The 20530-nt window shown below is 40.3% G+C and overlaps 1 protein-coding gene across 1 annotated transcript in view; it reads left to right on the top strand.

Annotated features, from left to right (window-relative positions):
- The window catches only part of LOC126282009 (myrosinase 1-like), a 105693-nt gene that overhangs the window by 7190 nt on the left and 77973 nt on the right, over nt 1-20530 (top strand). The window contains exons 2-4 of the mRNA XM_049981400.1: nt 6381-6514; nt 15700-15834; nt 16570-16692. Of these exons, the coding sequence (XP_049837357.1) occupies nt 6381-6514; nt 15700-15834; nt 16570-16692 (392 nt within the window). The remainder of the gene's footprint in view (nt 1-6380; nt 6515-15699; nt 15835-16569; nt 16693-20530) is intronic.

Below are 20530 nucleotides of genomic sequence, written 5' to 3'. Positions count from 1 at the left end.
CTTACCAGAACTGGTGTGCACGTCCTTTGATTTCTTTGGAGGTGGTGAAGTAGCATGTTTCCACTGCTTGCTCTGGCGCTTGCTTTCCGATTCAAAATGGTGTGATGACACGATGAGCCTGTCCTGGACGAGCATCGTCTTCCAGTGACTCATCCCCCTGAAGGAATCGTTTGCGCCATTCCACGACACTTGAAGGACTCAGACTGTACTCACCGTATTTAGCCTTCATCCGTCGATAGATTTCACGGCCTCCAACTCCCTCCGCTGCCAAAAATTGAATCACTCCTCGTTGTTCCCCCTTACTCGCCTGCATGTTCTGTAGCGGACTATAACTTGTGTGGCCACCTTCTCTCCGACGTGAAACCACATTGACGCTATGCAACGTAAGAGGACGCGCTCGCGCCAGTCTCTCTACCAATAGCTGTCGCCACCATGCCTGTAGTTACGTGGTGCCACCTTACGTGTAAGGCAAAGGTAGACGCAGTGACCAGGTTTCATTCGAATGAACCTCATATTTAGATACTGTTATTGTACATTCATTATCCCATAAGATATTAACAGTTATTATCCATTTATACTCTCCCACTGTACAAAAGAAACATTTTGGAATATTTTCAACTCCCGGTTTCGCAGTTCGGGAGGGAGCTAAGCGAAATGGCAACATTAGGGAAGCTAGCGGTAGCCAACAGCGAACGCTCCTGCAGTCACATGTTTTGGTGTTGACAAGAAGGCTGAAGGTGAAGATTATTCTCTGCCTAGCACTTCTGAGAAATCTAGGAAATTTGCAAGAAATACAGATAAATGGAAGAAAAGAAAGGCAATAGTACGAAACTAGACTGCGTGAGTTGTACGTCTAACAATGCCGTTCCAGCGAGGAAACAAGGTGGCGGTTGTGACCGTGCTGTGAAGTCTGTCACAGCTAACCCCAGTTAGTGTAATTATTATACATTTGCGGTAAATGACAAGGAAACTATCATTACTGAGTTTCATAAATTAGGAAACTATAATCTACAAAATGCTTTTTTTGTGTGGCCCTGTGTCTGTTAAAACGTGAAAATTTTATCAGTAGAAATAAAAGATTGTTACCTTATACATATCACGTAAAGAATGCGAATGGTGGCTCAGTAAGCGTTTGGGCTAAAATATCTTGTGACATGTTTACGATATCCAGAAATCATTTATCTACCGCCAGAGCAGCCAGAGTAAACAAACGGAAATTTGTGGTGAAATACCTAGTGACATTATCCAGGTAAGAAGTCCAACGACGCAGAAATGTTGGAGAATGAGGCCTATAAATCTGTTTCTCACGTTGACCAAAGAGGAAAACATTGAAAACAAAAATAAAAGTTTGTCAATTTAGAAAATGGAGTAAAATGAGCATCTAATACGATTCCCTCTGCGCAGGAGTCATTATACTAGGAGGAGATCGATAAGAAGATACATACGAACTGCGAAGTCTGTGTCTGAAATGTATCGACTTAACAAAAACGAAACCAAAAGGAATGGTTTGCTCAGTGTCGGATATAACACATAAATGTTGGTGTCAGCAAGAAAATTTAATATGAAGTTCACGATGCTTCCTGCTGATACATGTGACGTGTATGGTGCATAGATATCCAAACCACATGATATAATATCTCTAGATGTTATCCTGCATCAGACTGGAGCCACAGATGCTTAGAACCTGAATCAGTACCGCGCTGAATGCCGCAAAGAAAACGAGACATTTCTGTAATAACTATTGGTTTGAAGAAAGCTCTTCCAACACGCAAGACAATTTTTTTAGTTGTTTCTATCTGAGGAATCATCGGGTGTACTACTACGGTATACGCCCGTGTATCAATAAAAGCGGTGTTATGCGTATATGGCTTGAAAATAGGGCTTCAAAAGGTGCTTCAGAAATCGTTTCCCATTTGCTTAAACTTCTAAGTGTCCCGAAAAACACAACTCTCAGCGCAGAACGAGAATAACACATTGTCCTGACGTAAATTTTGGTTCCGTAGAACATTATTACCTGTTTCATGGACATATATTTTTTGGCTTCTGAGAGGGAACTTGTTATCAAGAAATAGCTATCTATGCCTTTACTCCAGAGTACTGGTACAGACTGATAGGAAAGGCTCAAGTGAATAACCATTACATGTTCAGAGAATGACCAAAGATTATTTTCAGGATTTGCAGGTAGCAACTGCAAATCCAGCTAAGAAACAGACGTGAACATCCGGGAAAAAGATGAAATTTCGCAATACTTGCTTCATGAAGCCATGGAGTCCGATTTTAGGAAAATTAAAGATAACTGCTCTCTCTCGGTTCTTTGGGAGGAAGTTAAGGTTTTGAACAAAACTATTTGGCGACCTCGGAAACATAGCACATTAACAGATTTCAACCCCATCACAGCGATTCACGTTTATAAAATGCGAAGTGCACAAATTCTGTAGGCAGAACACAAGGACCTGACGTCCCTTCTTCCTTGCGTCCCTGAAAACCATAATGCAGTGTACTGTGCCCTTCAAGCAGACATTCAGTGGACACACAGCGGAGGAGGAGGAGGAGGATGAAGACAGCGAAAGTGAGTGTAGGTTTCTATGATAGTTGCTTGAGTCGATGTGGCTTGAATATCAGACAATATTAGTAATCTATAAATGTAAAACAGGTATATATGTTAAAGTAAATCTGAACCTAACTGCATTCTAAAACAAACAATGGGTGAAAAATGGACTGTACTAAAAATAATTCTTTCTTAATTATTTTTTTCAGGTTTGGCGACTTGCAGCTGAAATTTTTCTGATAAATACTGCATATTTCAAGACGATTTCAATTTTACTATATTTTTTATCTATGTATTGTTGTTTATGAACTAAAATGATGACAATTAATGCATCATCTCTTTCATGCGTCATCTGTTTCATGCAATAAAGGCAAATGGAAAACGTTTATTTGGGTTTGCTCCCGATTGCATTCTGGTACACATACAGAATCAAATGTTACTGTCAAATTTAATTTATTGCGTAGTAGATTTGTGTCAATAGGTGAAAGTAGCTTTCCTAAAATAAACTGTCTAGACAATACATTAAAAATTTAATAAGCTATGGATAACCAAGGGAATTAAATGTTTTTATGTTCATCCTCGTGATTGGAAGTTTGTGGAACTTCAGCCACTCATTTAGTAGTAAAATGGTACACCTTTATCCGTCCATATGGTTTTATTTATTACATGGCTACTATCAGTTTCGGTGCTTCAGTGCACCATCTTCAGGCCCTGACACTGAGGGGTTTAACTCCATTTGTGTATACCAGTAATCAGGTCATCACTGGCCAACATCTATGAAGTGGTTTCCGCAGACTACCTGTAAAAACTATGTGGCGTCTAGCCATTAACTACCAAGTAGTTGATCGTTGATGGTTGGAGACGCAGCATAATTGTTGTCGTCAGTCCCCGAGTAGCAGTTCATAGATGTTGGCCACTATTGAGTGGTGTATACGATTGGAGTTAAACTACACAGCGTCAGTTAAGGCCTGAAGATGGTGCACGGAAGCACCGAAATTGGTAGCTGAATAATAAATAACATCGTAAGGACGGTTGTAGGTGTTTCATTTTATTGTGTAGTGGAATTAAAATGTCTTGAATGGCGAAGAGGGTAATTTATATTAAGATCAGAATAAATCAAGAACGAACAGGACTTGCATACTACAAGACATACCAAATGATGTAATAAATTGCAAAAAACAGTGGTAGGTGCAATATTAATTTTCTTTATTGATGACTAATTTCGAGCCTAAGCTCATTATCTTAGTGGATGATTTGATAAAGAACTTAGGCTCGAAACGATTCATCAAGAAAGAAAATTAATATTTCAAATTTAAAATTGTTTTGCAACTTGTTGTATAATTTGTATATAGGACATTACCAAAAGGGAGAGAAGACAGCCAGTCTGTGAACAAGATTGCATAACAATTAAACTAAATGACAATGTTCTGACTATTAATTCGCAAGTTTCAAACGCTTTTAGCAATCACTCTCAACATGTAACAGTATAAATAGGTTTAAATATTCAGTTGAAGTAGCAAGAGGATATACCAAAAATGTTATTCCAGAACACTTTAAGCAATTATAAGTGGTTTCAAGATCCTTGAATGAAATTAACAGCATTATAAAAATAATGAAAAACAAAGGCTCATATGGTGGTGATGGAATTTCAAACAGAATTGTGAGAAGTTTTTCAAACTCTGTATATAATGCCCTTAGTAACATATGTAATGAGTCACTAGCACAGATACTTCTTCCAGACTGGGTAAATTATGGAATTGTTAAGCCTATTTGTAAGAAACGTAACAAGAAAAACTTAATAAATTATCGACCTGGGTCCTTACTGAGACCTTTTTCTAATATACTCGAAAAACATAAATCTCACATTTATATACGGACAATTTGCTCAGCACATCATAGTTTTGATTCCACAAGGGCTATGTAACTAAAAATGCTATTTACACACACACTCACCAAATTTTACAAGCCTTAAATAATAAAATATTGGCAGTTGATACCTTTTGTGATCTTTCTAAGGCACTTGATTATGTAAATCACATTAGACTCTAAGGAAAACTTAAATTTTATGGGACTTCTGGCTTTACAAACAAGTAGTTCGTACCATGCTTCATAAACAAAATGTGAAAAGCTATGCTAAATAATTCAGACATTGTTTGAAAGTTAGAAAATTTTAGTGGTGGTAGAAATCACAAAGGGAGTCCTGCAGGGTTAAATTTTGGACCCACTCCTGTTCCTTATATGTGTGAAAGAGTTCCACATAACATTCAACAAACAAAATTGGTACTTTTTGCAGATGATATAACGTTATAACACATCTCATTAAGGGGAAAAAACAGAAGAGGTTTCCAATGGTGTTTTACAAAAAGGTATTAAGTCCTTCTCTGAAATGGATGCTCTATAAATTTTGAAAGGGAAACACACTATATTTAGTTCTGTGCAATAAAGTCATACCAAACAATTGATTTGGCACATGAACCTAAATAGTGTAGAATGGTCCTTTTTTTTTTGGGTGTACATAGTGATGAAAACCTTAACTGAAACCCTGAAGCCCTGTTTCTGGGCTTCTCAGACAATTTAGTTCAATTACTTTTGCTCGTCGTGTAATAGATGGTCTCAACAACTATGGAATCAGTCTTCTGACGTATTTTGCATATTTCCAGTGGGTAATGTCTTATTAATAATTTTGTGGGGTGACCCATCATTTCGTAATAAACGAGGGTTGAACAAAAGCGAACAGTAAGAGTTACATGTGGCGTTCACCTGCGTTCGTCACGTAGCCATCTCTTCAAAGAGTTATTCAATTTAACCGCAGTAACACAAAAGATACATTCGCTAATGAAATTCGTAGCAAATAATCCATTATAATTTGAAAATAATTGTGTTGTCCATACCTACAACAGTATAGGAAAACATGACTAATCACTGAAGCTGTCAGTAGCCCAGAAAGGCGTTCAATATGTATCAATAAAAAGTCTGATCCTTTGTCGAATACCATATGATGTCTGGCGGGGAGGAAAGAAAATTTTAAATTATAACCTAAAACAGTCTCTTGGGCGACTCCTTCCATGCCATAGGAAAAGTTTCCACTTCGACATTGGTAGGCAATGAAAGAAAGTAGGAATAAAAAATAATGTGTTGATGTTAATACTAATTATATACCATTTAAACCTGTAAACTGACTAGTTCCACATAATTTCCACAAAATAATAGTTCGAATGGTCTATGGAATATGTAACTAATTATGTATAAGTTATGATTAAGCAAATGACTGGCGTTAATAACGGCTTCCACTACGAAATTAAAGGTGATGTTTGGGTCATAGGTACGAGAGGAACCTATTAAGTCATGTTCCTAGTTTAACAAGATAATATTGACCTTTAGCGGCTATTGCGAGACCCAGGTATTTACAAGCTCCTCCAGAAAAGGAACTGAACTAGGAACCCCTTAGAAAAATTTTCCAACGTGTTACTGGACTCATGGGAATCTTCGCAGTGCTGCTTCTAAAGCTAATTCACCTGCGTGGGGCGTATGGTATAGTTGACATAAAGGACGATAAAAACTCTCAATAGAGCGAGACTGTGCACGTACGTCGATGGAACCGGATTGGCGGTGGCACAAAAACATATTCGTTCCACCCATTTGTCTGCCTGTGCCTTCAGAAAGCATATTGGGATATGTAACACAAACTACTTTTTTCTGAGATTTTAATTATTTTGTTCAGTTTGTTTCCAACAGTAGTAATCAATCGTCGTATTCTCCCTCACGGAGAGTGGTTTCTCTGAATGACAGCTGCTTGTTAGACATCTTTGATCTAATCTTTCGCATTTTACAGGCAAGGGGGAGAATATATGGGATCGGATGTTGCACGAACATCCGGAATATGGCACCAACGGCGACAACGGGGATGTGGCCTGCGACTCATACCACAAGTACGCGGAAGACGTACAGGCTCTGAAGAATTTGAATGTGAGTATGGAGAAAAATCTGCAGCAGCTTGCTTCACCCGTTGTCTTGACGTCAAATACTGTCGAGCACATATACATAACACCATGATTATGAATAGAGTTGAACACTTCAGCCACATTAATTATTTTTCCAGAAATTATTTGAACCGCTATAATTTAGTATACAACATTTTGTTTTGATGGGTCGTAAACGACGCGGTGTAATGTCGGTATGTGTTTAGCACATAATATTCGAATTACAAACAACTGAGAACACTTAACAGCAGTTTCAAAATTATAACCATGAAATCACAGGGCATCCGCAACTGTAGAGCATGATTCGGCCTATAAACAACAGGGCTCACTAATCTCTCGCGTCTGGTGAGCGGGTTATCCGCGTGTAAAGATCCATCGACTTATCGATTCACTAGCTATCATTGATTAGCTTATTTGACATTTCTTCCAATATGATCTTAAAGTCGACTGTTATATTTAAATTTCTCTACTATATTGTGCTTGCCGTTACCTGTCAATGAAACGTTTTAACATGTCGTGTTTTATGTATCACGTTTTAAATTTCATTTGTATGAAAAGCTGTATTCACACAATGCTCTTCTGTCTTTCGTCCTTACTGCCATCTGCTGGTACCTGTGTCACTTACTGTCCGATATTTAACCAACGAGTCTTCTCATCTTAAACCAGATCGCCTTGCGCCTAAATAGATTCACGATGCTTGGAATGTAATTTAGTGAAATATTTAACTTATTTTGTGCATCCCTTAATGTAGTGGTAGTTTTCGATTCAATATTTGCCATTTTTTACGTTAGCTCACTCTACACTTCACATTCCTGGAAGATTTCTACAGCTTATTTCTAATGCCATTTAATTTGTATAATTAATTTATATCTCGTAATCAGTCTACTAAGACATTCTTTTACTTTATACTGAGCTATACCTGATAACTTCCTTGGTGTAAAAAATCGGTAGTGTGTAAGAGAGCAACTGGTGATACAATTCTGTACAAACTGAAACCTTTCCTCCAAGGATCCGAAGATAAAATTTAGCAGTAACGATTGAATTAGGGTTTATTTTCAAGATATGCGTTTTAAATGTCGGCGTCTTTGCATTTTACGAGAAGCTTACTAATTGTTAACACATTTTGTGTGCCGTTCTGAAAAGCTGCTTGCCTCTTTCCTGTTCTCATGCTGATGAATAGCAAAATTACAGCTACATATTGTAAATGAAAACCAAAGTGAAAACCATACCCTGAGGTGAAGGAAGTCATGGGTACCTCCTAATGTCGTGCCGGACATACTCTTTCTCGGCATAGTGCTACAGGGACTCAACAATTCTTGGGAAGTCCCGTTCAGAAATACTGAGCTTTGCTACATCTACAGCGAAAGAGTCGTCGGTGCAGGATTTTGCGCACGAATTGACCTCTCTATCATGTCCCATATATGTTACATGAGATTCGTGACGGGAGATCTCGGTGGGCAAATCTTTCACTCGAATTGTCCTAAATGTTCTTCAAACCAATCGCGAACAATTGTGGCCCACTGTAATCCGTAAAAATACCATTGTTGTTTGGGATCATGAAACCCTGAATGGCTGAAAAAGGCGGAGGTGCCACAGACGGTGGGAAGCCATGACTATTCTGTCACTGTACATGGCATTTGGACGGAGCCTTGTGCATCACATATTTACCTCACTCATTCGTGTTCCATGTGAGGGCGATAGCACTAATGTCTGGTGGCATGTGTGTTCAATGGTTAAAAATTGTTTCTTCCCTCACTATCTGCATGCAGTTACATTCAGCTGTTAGATTTACATTTTACTGAAGGTATAAATCGTCTTTGTGATGCTATAGGTGAACAAATGCAGGTAATGTCAATCTCTCCCACGCGACTATACCTACACCACCCTCCTAAGTAGTGCCCTCATGGCATGCATGAACTATCCGCAGTTCATGTGCATGTAAATAAGAGGCTAGTGCTGTATAGGTAAAAGGAATTGTAAACTGCTGTCTTATTATACAATAACTTTGTACCAAAGACTTCTCAAGAACAAAATTGATGAGTCCACTCTTCTACTGAATTCTAACATTCATTAACAGACAGCTGAAGTTCAATTTTTAAAGACAAACACTTCTCATAGCTGCAGCTGAACCGAATATTTCAAAGTAGTACCCAGAATTATCGACGATCTATGTCAGAAGAAGGGAGGATAGCTGTGGATCTTTGGAATCACACTAGTACCTGTGGGATCTGTCCTCTACTATCAAGAGAAGTACGTTTCCGGCCAACAACTCCAGCACCGCAAAAACACAATACACAACACAAACAACAGCTCGCGAGGGAAAAACATCACGTTGCGGCAAAGCGACGGCGCTATGTTTATTATCGAACCTAGCGCCGCAGTGGAGAGAAAGCGAACTTCCTTTGATGTTTCGCTCTAAAACTGACGCCCAGCGGATCACAAGCGAACACTTGCGAAATTCACTCGAATACAAACGTTTACACCAGAGAGAATTCACGTCCGCTGTTGCGCGTTGCGTTTGCTTGAGTTCGCTTCGGTGTCAATGTTTAAGGGATCGGTCGGGTGGGGGAGGAAGTAAGGGGAGGGGGGGCAAAGGATTCAGTTTTTGCAGTCGTACTGTCACCCATTAATTAAAGAATATGCCAATTTGCGCAGAAAGGTACACAAGTCTCAGTGAGTGGTGTGATATGACACTCAGAAGACTGGCGGAGGTTGGGCGAACGACATTTACCAGTGTGGGTTGTAATTTTTCCTTGCAGGTGGCTACAAACAGATGATCTAGCCAGGTGGATGGTGGCACAAACAGGTGCGGTAGCAAAGGTTACAGATCATTTATAAATTCGTACTCTGTATCAGAAAGTCAGCATCGAGCTCTGATGATGGCGAACGGCCAAAACGGTCGAAACTATTCACTTGCTTGTGAATTGGACAAAAAAAAAATTCCGTTTATAGAATGAATATTATAGAGAACTGTTAAAAATGATAGCTGCCTTTTGCTCAGGCTTTACGATTTATATTGACAGGAGATTCTTCGTTCAACAACTTTTAAATTGTCATTGTAATTATAGGAAAGGAGATGAGACTATCAGGTCACGTCATGTTCGTTACAGATTGAGCACAGACGTGGACTGCAGAAAGAAACCGACTGTGGCCTTTCCAAACGAACCACTCCAAAATTCTCCCTTAACCACATTACGAACTCCACAAAAAATTGAAACTGATTGCCCATCCAGGCTTTAAACGGTAACCCTGCCGAATGCGTGTCCGGTGCCGTGGCGATGCACCACTTCTTCCGTTGAATCCGTAGGAATGACGCAGTCAGATGAGGATCCGCACCACTTATCGTGGAAGGACTATTCACGTGTGTGGACCCTGGAGCCATTCTCACATAATCCATTAGGTACATGGTTCACAATTCTTGATTTACTGCACAACAATTTATCTTTTATCAGAGTCTAGGAGGTATAACGTAGTTTTCCACTTACATTTCTTTCGGCCTTTGAAACATTAGAACCGCTACCTATCAGTCAGGTATGTTATCTGACCAAAGACTCCAGACACCTATTACTGGACACCCTCCCGGATAGATTTGTGTGTTAAAGCACTGCTTCCGCGACCGGGAGGTGCGTCGGGCCCGGATCGAATCGGTCCTGCAGTTTAACGGCGAGGGCCATTGGCCCGATCTGTCTGGATGCATTTTTTAGGCGGTTTCCCACCATCCAGTAGGTGAATACCGGAATGGCAGCCAAGGCCCTCATCAAAAAATCCGGAAGACTTTTGCTCACTGTCACATGAATGACACTTCACGCCGACCGCTAGGGTACACATATCCCGTACTAGTGCATACAGGATCGCGACAGGAAGGACATCGGAACAAATCCGCTAATAACCATGCTGACGCTGCGCCGATGGGGAACAAAGACACTAGGAAAAGAAGAAGAAGAAAAATGGATATGTTGTGGGTCCACCCTTCGCCTTTATGACAGCTTAATCTCTGTTTTAAAGCAGGTGTCTGAATGGCTGTGGAGGAATGGCAGGCCATTCTTCCTCGAGAGTCGAAAACAGAGAATGTAGTCATAAATGTTGTGGTCTGGGCCAAAGTCCACCTTCTAACTAACCGTAAAGTGTTCCATTTGGTTCAGGTCATGAGTCTGGCCAGGCAGTCGATATCAGGAATGCCACTGTCCCCTGTTTTGCAACAGGGTGCACTATCATGCTGATATAAGTGATCATTATCTCAGAACTGTTTGTCTAACGTACGCAGCACACAATGATGTAACAATGTCACTTTCTTCAGCGTCTAGCGTTTACTTAAGCGAAATAAGAGAATCCCACCGTAACCACGAAAAGTACCCTCAAACTGTAACACCACTTCCTTTGGACGTCACTGTTGCACTACACATAACAGTAGGTAACTTTCTTCCTATGTTCGCCAAACTGTAACTCTTTCATGGGGTTGCAGCAAGGTGTAACGTGATTTATCACTTCAAATCCTTCGTTTTCTGCCCTCTACGGCCCAGTGGCTTCGCTCTTTCCACCTTCCCAAACGTTACTTATCACTTAATAAGTGAGCTGCTCGAACACTGTAGCCCATTGCTTCTAACCCCACAATTTATTTGATCTTTTACAACGACACTACGCGCTTCTCGACCATCTCTGTCCGTTTGTGCTATGATGTCTGCATGGTCCTGGTTTAGCTGTGATTGTTTCTTCGCGTTTACACTTCACAATCATATCAGCAACAGTTTCTGACTTATTTGTTACTCGCGTTACACACAATGACTAGTCCACGCTCGCAGTTGCTGAGCTGTCACACTCGACTTATCTGCTATTACTCCTTCTCTACTGACGACGCAATACACTCGCCTCCTTTCGTACATGTCGCCTCTAGTGACGTCTAGTCGCCACTTCCACACTATATCAGGATATCCGGATACTTTTGACCAGAGAGTGTAGCTCTTCAGTATCACGAGTCTGAGTGCCCTCGTTCCACTAGACCTATCTTGGAAAATTCGCTTGCAGAACCAGGACTGGACCCGGGTTCTCTGCATAGCAGTCAGACTCCTTAATTGCTCAACTACGAAGGCAAACGATAGTATTGCTACTGTTAGCAAATTTACACATGTGTTTGAGTTAAATCCGTGTATCTCACGTAAAAGTAATTATGAGCTTATCGAAAGGAACAGTTAAAGTACCTCTTAATTCTCCTGCGCACCCCTGACATTTTACAAACGATTCAAGACGCAGCAAAAATGCTTCCGTCAAGTGACTAGTATTTTTCAGTGTAAATAATACCAGCAACAGAGTTTGGTGGAGGGCAGAACCGACAGTCCTCTTAAGTCTATATAAGCTCTTCTTCTGCCCTGTCTTCGATTATGGCAGCATCGTCTATGGCAACGCGGCGAAATCAACTTGCTTAAGCTCGATGTCCTCCATCATAGGGTGCTTCGTTTTGTTCTTGGAGCCATGAAATCAACATCCGCAAACGTAACGTTGGTGGAAGCGACTCAATGCCGCTCTCCATACGTCAGCTGGTGTTCTCCGACAATTTAGTCGGTCTTCCATATTTGATTCTGCCTCTCTGGAGGCAGTGATTCAGCTCTGTGAGCACCACGTGGACACTTCGCAGACGAGTGACAAACCGAGCTAATTCACAGCTATGAGAGGTGGCGACATCTTTTACTGCTAGTTCTACAAGACTCGAAACTTCCTTGTTTTCTCTTTCTACATTGCAGCCCCGGTGTCGTACTTCCCATCTGATTTCAGAACGAGGCGAACATTAATGACGACTTGCAACACTTCCGTACCCGACAATGGCCACAGTATACCTTCATCTATACGGGTCTCTAACGTGCTGTACTGTGTCTCTTTTTTGGTCTTGGGTTTAAAAAAATGTAAACTAAATATTACGATAAGTTTTATAAAGAACCGACATGTTACGCCAAGGAAGAAGAGATAGAATTACAATGGACATGTTATTCCATGGACTCTTGCGCTTCTATGCATGAACTACCTTTCCTTTGTCATTCGCTTATCTTATCTGCTTGGATTCGGACCTAAGAGGACGTTCTTGTGTAAAGCTCATCTTGCTGTACCAGCTCATAATGTAAGTTGTACTTAAAATCAGAAAAAATATAATGGTAATTTTCTCAAAAGAATTTGTGTATGCGGTCAATCATTGTGTAATCTGATACCTAGATTGTACTAAATTGATATGAGCCTTAACAAGGAATTTTCTTAGAAAATCTTTAACGTTTTTCTTGTAGCTCATCTACGAGACGTGCCGTCGGTTAGGACCATTAACCTTCTTTCAGATCCTACGAGCCCAGCGGCCGCTGATAATAATTTAACAATATTTACTTGCAGCGTTTCTTTGTACAACAACATCCCAGGCAGAACAGGTCTGGTCACAGGATTTCAATTCCATTATAGGATTTCATTTGTAGATGCTACTCTTGTTATCTTATATTGGAGAATAGAGACGAAACCACGATATTAAGTTACGTATTGCAGTAGTTTATATCGAACAGACTTGTGAAATAGTCTTACGAGCTTGGAATAATATCTGTGGTGTTGGGTACAGAAGGAAAGGACAATTAACTATCGACGATTACGTAACTACCCTGAGAACTGAGCTAGTTTATTAATTACTGATCTGTGTTTGTCTAACTTCAAATATATTACTCTATTAAAAACAGTCTTGTAAGTCATTTGTAGCAAAGTGTTTTCAACCACTACTATTGAGTCATTAAGAATACGATTACATAGGCAGACTGCCGTATATTTTTTACATATCACAGTTTTTTATATTTTTACTTTACAGTGCGGCTGGGGTGGGTTATGGCTCGTTCAACCTCTTTAGCGACACCTACGAAATGTTTTCACTGCCGCCTGAATAGCCTATCTACACGGCGGTGTTACTGGCTATCAGGGAGGCAATTTACTATGGCACACAAACTTCCGGGTTCGTATTGATTCTCACGGTCTCCCAAAGTGTGCTGCGGAAACTACGATAGAAGGTGTTTGACAAAGAAACTAATACAAATGTCTTAGTGGCCATAACAGACGCGTGGACATTGGGCACTGATGTCGGCTCATTTTGGATAAAAAGGCGTCAAGGCGTTCTCCATAACGAATCTGTTGACTGCTTCGCTGGGAGGAGCATTACCGAAGGACAGTTCACCCAACACCGATCGATTACACAGATTTTAACTCAACGGCCAAGAAAGCTGTTTATCGCGAGTAGAACCGTCAATGGCACGTATCCCAACACTATAAGGGCGGCCACCTAACGACCGATACAACCGGACGTCTCTTCGGGACAGGGCTAAACTCGACGAAGCATAGTAGACGCCATGTGACCTCTCTCATCCGCATGCGGCTGGCATACTGGTTTTATCCCACCCACCTATACCGGTTGCAAGTCATCGCTTCTGAACACTGTAATCACGACACAACGACGGTAGTGTAATTCGACCATGTCATAGTGACATGTACTAAGTACTCGGCAACATAGGCGGTCTTCCACAGAAAACTGGTTGCGAGGCGCTATCTCCTCCATTCAAGTATAACGGCTTCACTTAGCTGGTTTGATATACGTAGATATCAGACGCTCTCGAACTATTTAAAAGACGCCAGTAGCCAACTTTGAACTGAAAACTATGTGGATCTTTTCCTCCAATGGAATTAGCTCGATTTGAAAACCAGAACGTCTATTTCTGTTTTTACATTATATTAAGAACTTATCTTCATAAACGTCGCCATTGTCCAGGTTGAAATTATGAGTTGCTGTGGCTGTCATCTTCCTTTGGAACTGGCCCGGTTCGAACACTGGAACGTAATTTTGCGTTTTTAAATTTATATAACGACCTTACCATTCTCCTTCACACTCTTATCATTGTTCTCTTGCGAAAATTGCACTAATGTTAAGCTGAAATTGCTGCTGGCAGTTTGGTGTTCATGTTTTTATTTTACAATACTTTTGTGACTACTGTGCTGAAATAAAATAAAAACTACAACCTTTTTAAACTGGTAGATAGCGAAACATTTGCAGTTTCTTAAAGAGATCGATGTAATTTGTAACACCATTGTGTAGATCTCACAAAGAGAGCCTCTCAAATGCTTGCATTGAAATATCTTCTGTAAGTACGTGGGAAGTTTTCTGGGAATGAATTTGAATCACGCTCAGGCAGAACTCAATATTTGCACAGTTTAAGTGATAAAAAAGGCAAACATATGATAGTGTCTTCTCTTTCCTCTCTGCTACTTTTCCGAGAAGTTACCACTCCGAGTAATTCAAACAATCACGTAACCAAGAACGCCATTTCAAAGTATACAGGACGCAAAGAAAAATACATTGTTTTTCATACAAAAAAATCTCAAGAGATAAAACTTACTAATACTAACAACAATTTTCGTCCTTTTCCGCTCGTCACTATAACATTTAGTAAACCTTGTTTTGATATTTTTGCATGGGACACCCATTTCATATAAATGGAAATTGCGAAACGAGTATCTAGTGGAGAAAAGCTCTGAAATAAATACAACTGGAAAACGTCAGCAGGTGGTCGAAGTTCCGAACGTTAAAAGACCGACAAATTACGCATGTTCATCTGATCATTTAGAGACGCTGAACGCCTCGTACCAAATGAAAAGTAAGACTGGTGAAATGGAGAAGTGTTCGAAGGCATTTGCGACCACAATTCATGTAGTTTCTGCAATATGAGCTGATCGCGGAATGGGTTGAATGAGGGGTCTGTATGGATGATGGCACCATTGGATTGAAGAATATTCGTAGGCTGGTTGACCTTTCAGCGGATGAAAGGGATAAACAGATCGTGTATGGCGCATCGCATAGGCTGGGCGTGCATTGCAGTACCGGAGTCGATCACTTTAACTATAATCACCGTTTTGACTCTCTTCCTGTCTTTGAGGAGCCTCGGAAACTCATATACTGCTACGGTGATATACATTTGCGCTGAATTCACCAATTTAAATTTACCTGAAAATCTTAGAATTGCAGTAGACTTGGGATATAAAAATGTGAACGAAAGTCTTCGGGTCAATAACTTTAATCAGTCTTGTAGTTATTAGTATAACTTAGAGTTTACGAAAATATATGATTTCTGTTAGTTTCGGAGTAAGATACACCATATTTTTATTCTGTTTCAGGCAAATGTGTATCGTTTCTCTATTTCTTGGGCTCGAATTTTGCCAACTGGCGATACAGATGTGATTAATCAGGCAGGTCTCGATTACTACAACAGCCTCATCGATCTGCTTCTGGAAAATGGGATCCAACCGCTGGTGAGTACTTGAAACTGCAATTCGAAGTGATTGCTATCTGGTGGTTATACATTTCTACCCCGACTTGAAGCCTTTTTGTCGACATGCCCGTAGAATCATTACGTTACTATGAAGCTAGAATGAGACTGTATCGTCTGTTTTGTAATGTTACGAACGAACATTTGCTAGATATAATAATTTTTACGTGGCATAATTTTTGTTGTCACGGAATAAATTTATGGTGTTACGGTACACTAATTTTATTGAAGTGAAAAAAACTGTAACGTTATAAGCGAACTTTACAGCAACAGGTACATCACTGGCGTTTTTTGATTGTTATATAATTCCATTTCTCAGGATACGAGTACTCTGTAAGGCTTTCGACTAACTGACGAAATGAACACTGATAATACTTTCAGGAAATCCATTGCTCTCATACCGCAAGTTTTCGGAACTTGTAGTTCCACAACATAAGGAAAGTTATATATTACGATATTTCGTAACTATAAATTTCCGTAGCAAAGGGGAGATGCCATTTGAGATATATTTTAGATCTCCGTGTTAATTACCTTAATTTTCCTTGGAGGGTGTTGCGCAGATTTTTCCTTCAATTTGTCTAAGGGCTGAGTTCATGAACACTGTTGTGCTTTGATACACTGGTACCGATCTTTTGTTTACTGTCATTTCCCCCATCGGAAAGCTACGTGAATGAAGAACGCCGAGGAAAGACCTACACCATGTACGTTTCTTTTGCAGGTGACGATGTACCACTGGGATCTTCCTCAAGCGCTGCAGTACATTGGTGGATGGCCAAATCCAATTCTGGCAGACTACTTCGTCGAGTACGCAAGAGTGCTCTTCGAGAACTTTGGCGATAGGGTGAGTGTAAAGAGAGAAAACTAATGGATATCCATTTGATTCGCCATGATCAACGTTGTTGCTACACATACTGTTAATATAGTTAAAAATATTACAGATTTTGTGTGAGTAATACGATTTGTATTTCGACTGTGAAAGTTAGCAACGGTTATACCATTATCATCAGATGAGAAATATCCTTATTATAACTTTTGCCTGAATAATACCAGAGCTTTCTTATAGTATCATGATATCGTGCATAAAAGAAATAGGTAGTATTTTCAACTAACAACGACGTTAAATATATCTTCTACCTAATGGTTATGTTCATCGTATACCTATAGTTGGAATGGACGATTTGGGACGTCAGCTAGTATAATATATGTTAAAAAAAGACGAAATTCCTCCAGATGTATTAAGGTGTTGATCTTATTGGCGACTAGTTTCGATGTTGTTGCAACATCATCTTCAGTTGACACCAACCGTATGTGTCTAACACTAGTGGTCAGTGGTAGTTCCTACCGGCCTTCCGCATGGAACACGCCTATCTCACCACTGACTACTAGTGTTAGACACATACGGTTACTGTCAACAAGTATGGGCCTGAAGATGATGCTGCAACAACATCGAAACTAGTCGCCAATAAAACCAACACCTGAATACAGCTGGAGGAATTTCGTCATTTTTTAACATACAATGGTTGTGTTGTTGCCATCGAAATCTATTTTGACTCTGCAACCCGGGCAATCATAAAAGGTGGGATTATTAGTATTTGGGAGTTTCAATGTAAGGCCCGTTATGGGGCCCCTTAGGGACAAGGTTGCCAAAAGGCGCGTTATGGGGGCCCTTAGGGACAAGGTTGCCAAAGACGGGAATAAAGCCAATGTGCACTCCATTTGCATACCGGATGGTCATTCCAGACTTGAAAAGGGTCCTTCCGGATGCCGTGAAGAGCACAGGGAGCAGCCAACTACAGGTGGTCGCTCACGACGGTACCAATGCTGCGTGTCGTTTTGGATCGGAAGAGATTCTATCTGACTTTTAGCAACTAAAAGAAGTGGCAAAAGCTAACTCTCTTGCTTGCGAGATGAAAGCAGAGCTCATCATTTGCAGCATAGTCGACAGGACCGACTGCGGACCTTTGGTACGGAGCCGAGTGGAAGATTTCAGCCAGAGGATCAAACGGTTCCTAGACCGTGTAAACTACAGATTTCTCGACTTACACCATAGGGTGGTTGGGTTTCGGTTTCTGCTTAATAGTTCAAGAGTCGATTACACGCAAGAGGCGGTGTTGCAGGGGCTGTGTGGTGTTGACTGGGCGGCTTTTTAGGTTTGACGGTCTCGGTGAGATACAAAAAGGGCTTCAGACACAAAGGATGCAGTTCGAACATAAGAGGAAGGTACATACAGGAAATATCGGTATAAGGGTTGTAAATTGTCGTAGCTGTGTTGAGAAAGTATCAGAGCTCCAAGCCATGACAGAAAGCGCTGATGCTCAAATCGTTATAGGCATTGAACACCAGAGGCAAGCTCAGTCGAAGTTTTAGCGAAGAACCTGCCAGTGTTCCAAAATGAGAGGGTAAACACAGTTGGTGGTGGGGTGTTTCTTGCTGCTAGAAGTAGCTTATCTTGTAGCGAAATTGGAGCAGATAGTTCCTGTGAGTCAGTATTGGGAGAGGTCATTCTTGGCAACCGGAATAAAATAATAATTCGATTCTTTTACCGACTCCCAACTCAGATGGTACAATTGCTGAAAGTTTCAAAGAAAACTTGAGTATAATTTCAAACACGTACCCGACTCACACAGTTATGGTTTGTGGTGACTTTCATTTACCCTCGATATGTTGGCGAAAATACATGTTTAAATCCGGAGATACGCATAAAACATCATCCGAAATTGTGCTAAACGCATTCTCTGAAAGTTCCTGCGAGGAGTTAGTTCATTAGCCCACGCAAATAGTAAACGGTTGTGAAAACACACTTGATCTCTTCGCAACAAATAATCCTGAACTAATACCGATCATCGAAACGGATACAAGGATTATGTGAACACAGGGTTGTCGTAGCAAAACTCAATATTGTAACCCCCAAATCCTCCAAAAATGAACGAAAAATATACCTGTTCAGAAAAACAGATAAAAATTCACTTGCGCCTTCCTGTGAGACAATCTGCACTCCTTTGAAATTAACAATATAAGTGTGGACTAGATGTAGCTTGAATTTGAAGAAATAATATCGACAACAATTGAAAGATTTATATCAAATAAATTAAGAAACGACGGAGCTGATCTCACTTGCTACACAAAACGGGTCAGAACACTGTTGCAGAAACAACGAAAAAAGCATTCCACATTTAAACGAATGCAAAATCTCCACGACTGAGGATCTTTTATAGAAGCTCGTAATTTAGAGCGGACATCAATGTGACATGCTTACAATAGTTTCCACAAAGAAACCTTATCTCGAAGCCTGGCAGAAAATCCCAAGAGATTCTGGTTGTATGTAAAGTATGCTAGCGGCAAGGCACAGACAATGCCTTCTCTGCGTGATAGCAATGGAAATACTATCGACGACAGTGCCGTGAAAGCAGAGTTTCTAAACACAGCCTTCCTAAATTCCTTCACCATAGAAGATGAAGTAAATATTCCAAAATTTGTATCAATAACAGCTGTCAACATGAGTATCTTGGAAGTAGATATCTTCGGAGTAGTGAAGCAACTTAAATCACTTAGTAAAAGCAAGTCTTCTGGTACAGACTGTATACCATTTACGTTCCTTTCAGAGTATACTGATGCAACACTCCCATACTTAAAAATCACATACAATCCCTCGCTGGACGATAGATCCGAATTAAAAAAACGGGAAAGTCGCACAAGTCACTGAATTATAGGCCCACATCATTAACGTCGATATGCAGCAGCATTTTCGAACACATGTTGTGTTCGAACATTACGAATTATCTCTAAGAGAACGGCCTATTGACACACAGTCAACACGGATTTAGAAAACATCATTCTTGCGAAACCCAACTAGCTCTTTCTACACACTAAGTGTTGAGTGCTACTGACATGGTATTTGAAACTGATTTTGTATTTCTAGATTTCCAAAAGGCTTTTGATGCTGTACCATACAAGGAACTTGTAATGAAATTGCGTGCCTATGGAGTATTATATCAGTTATGTGACTGATTCGTGTTTTCCTGTCAGAGAAGTCACAGTTCGTAGTAACTGACGGAAGATGATCAATTAAAACAGAACTGATTTCTGACCTTCCCCAAGGTTACGTTATAGGCCCTCTGCTACTCCGTATCTATATAAACGATTTAGGAGACAATCTTAGCAGCCGTTTTAAGTTGTTTGCAGATGATGGTGCCGTTTATCATTAAGTAAACTCATCAGAAGATAAAAACGAATTGCAAAACGATTTAGGAAAGATATCAGTATGGTGCGAAATTGGGTAATTGACCCCAAATTATGAAAAGAGTGAGGTCATTCACAAGAGTGCTACAAGGACTCCTTTAAACTGCGGTTACACGATAAATCAGTTCAGTCTCAAAGCCGTAAATTAGGCTAAATATATATGAATTACAAGAATTATTTTAAATGAAAAGAACATGTAGAAAATGTGGGGAAGGCAAACCATTGACTACGTTTTATTGGCAGAACACTTAGAAAATGTAACAGATCTACTAGATAGCTTACATACGATTGCCCTTCCTCTTTTGGAGTTCTGCTGCGCGGTCTGGCATCCTTACCAGATACGATTAACAGACTACATCGAGAAAGTTCAACGAAGTGCAGCACGTTTTGTATTACTACGAAATAGAGGACACAGTATCACGGACAAGATACAGGCAGGC

Source organism: Schistocerca gregaria, chromosome 7 (genome assembly GCF_023897955.1).
Source record: "Schistocerca gregaria isolate iqSchGreg1 chromosome 7, iqSchGreg1.2, whole genome shotgun sequence".
In the NCBI taxonomy this organism is placed as follows: Eukaryota; Metazoa; Arthropoda; class Insecta; order Orthoptera; family Acrididae; genus Schistocerca; species Schistocerca gregaria.
The sequence above is the reverse complement of the archived record's forward strand: the minus strand, read 5'-3'. Positions and strand labels throughout refer to the sequence as shown.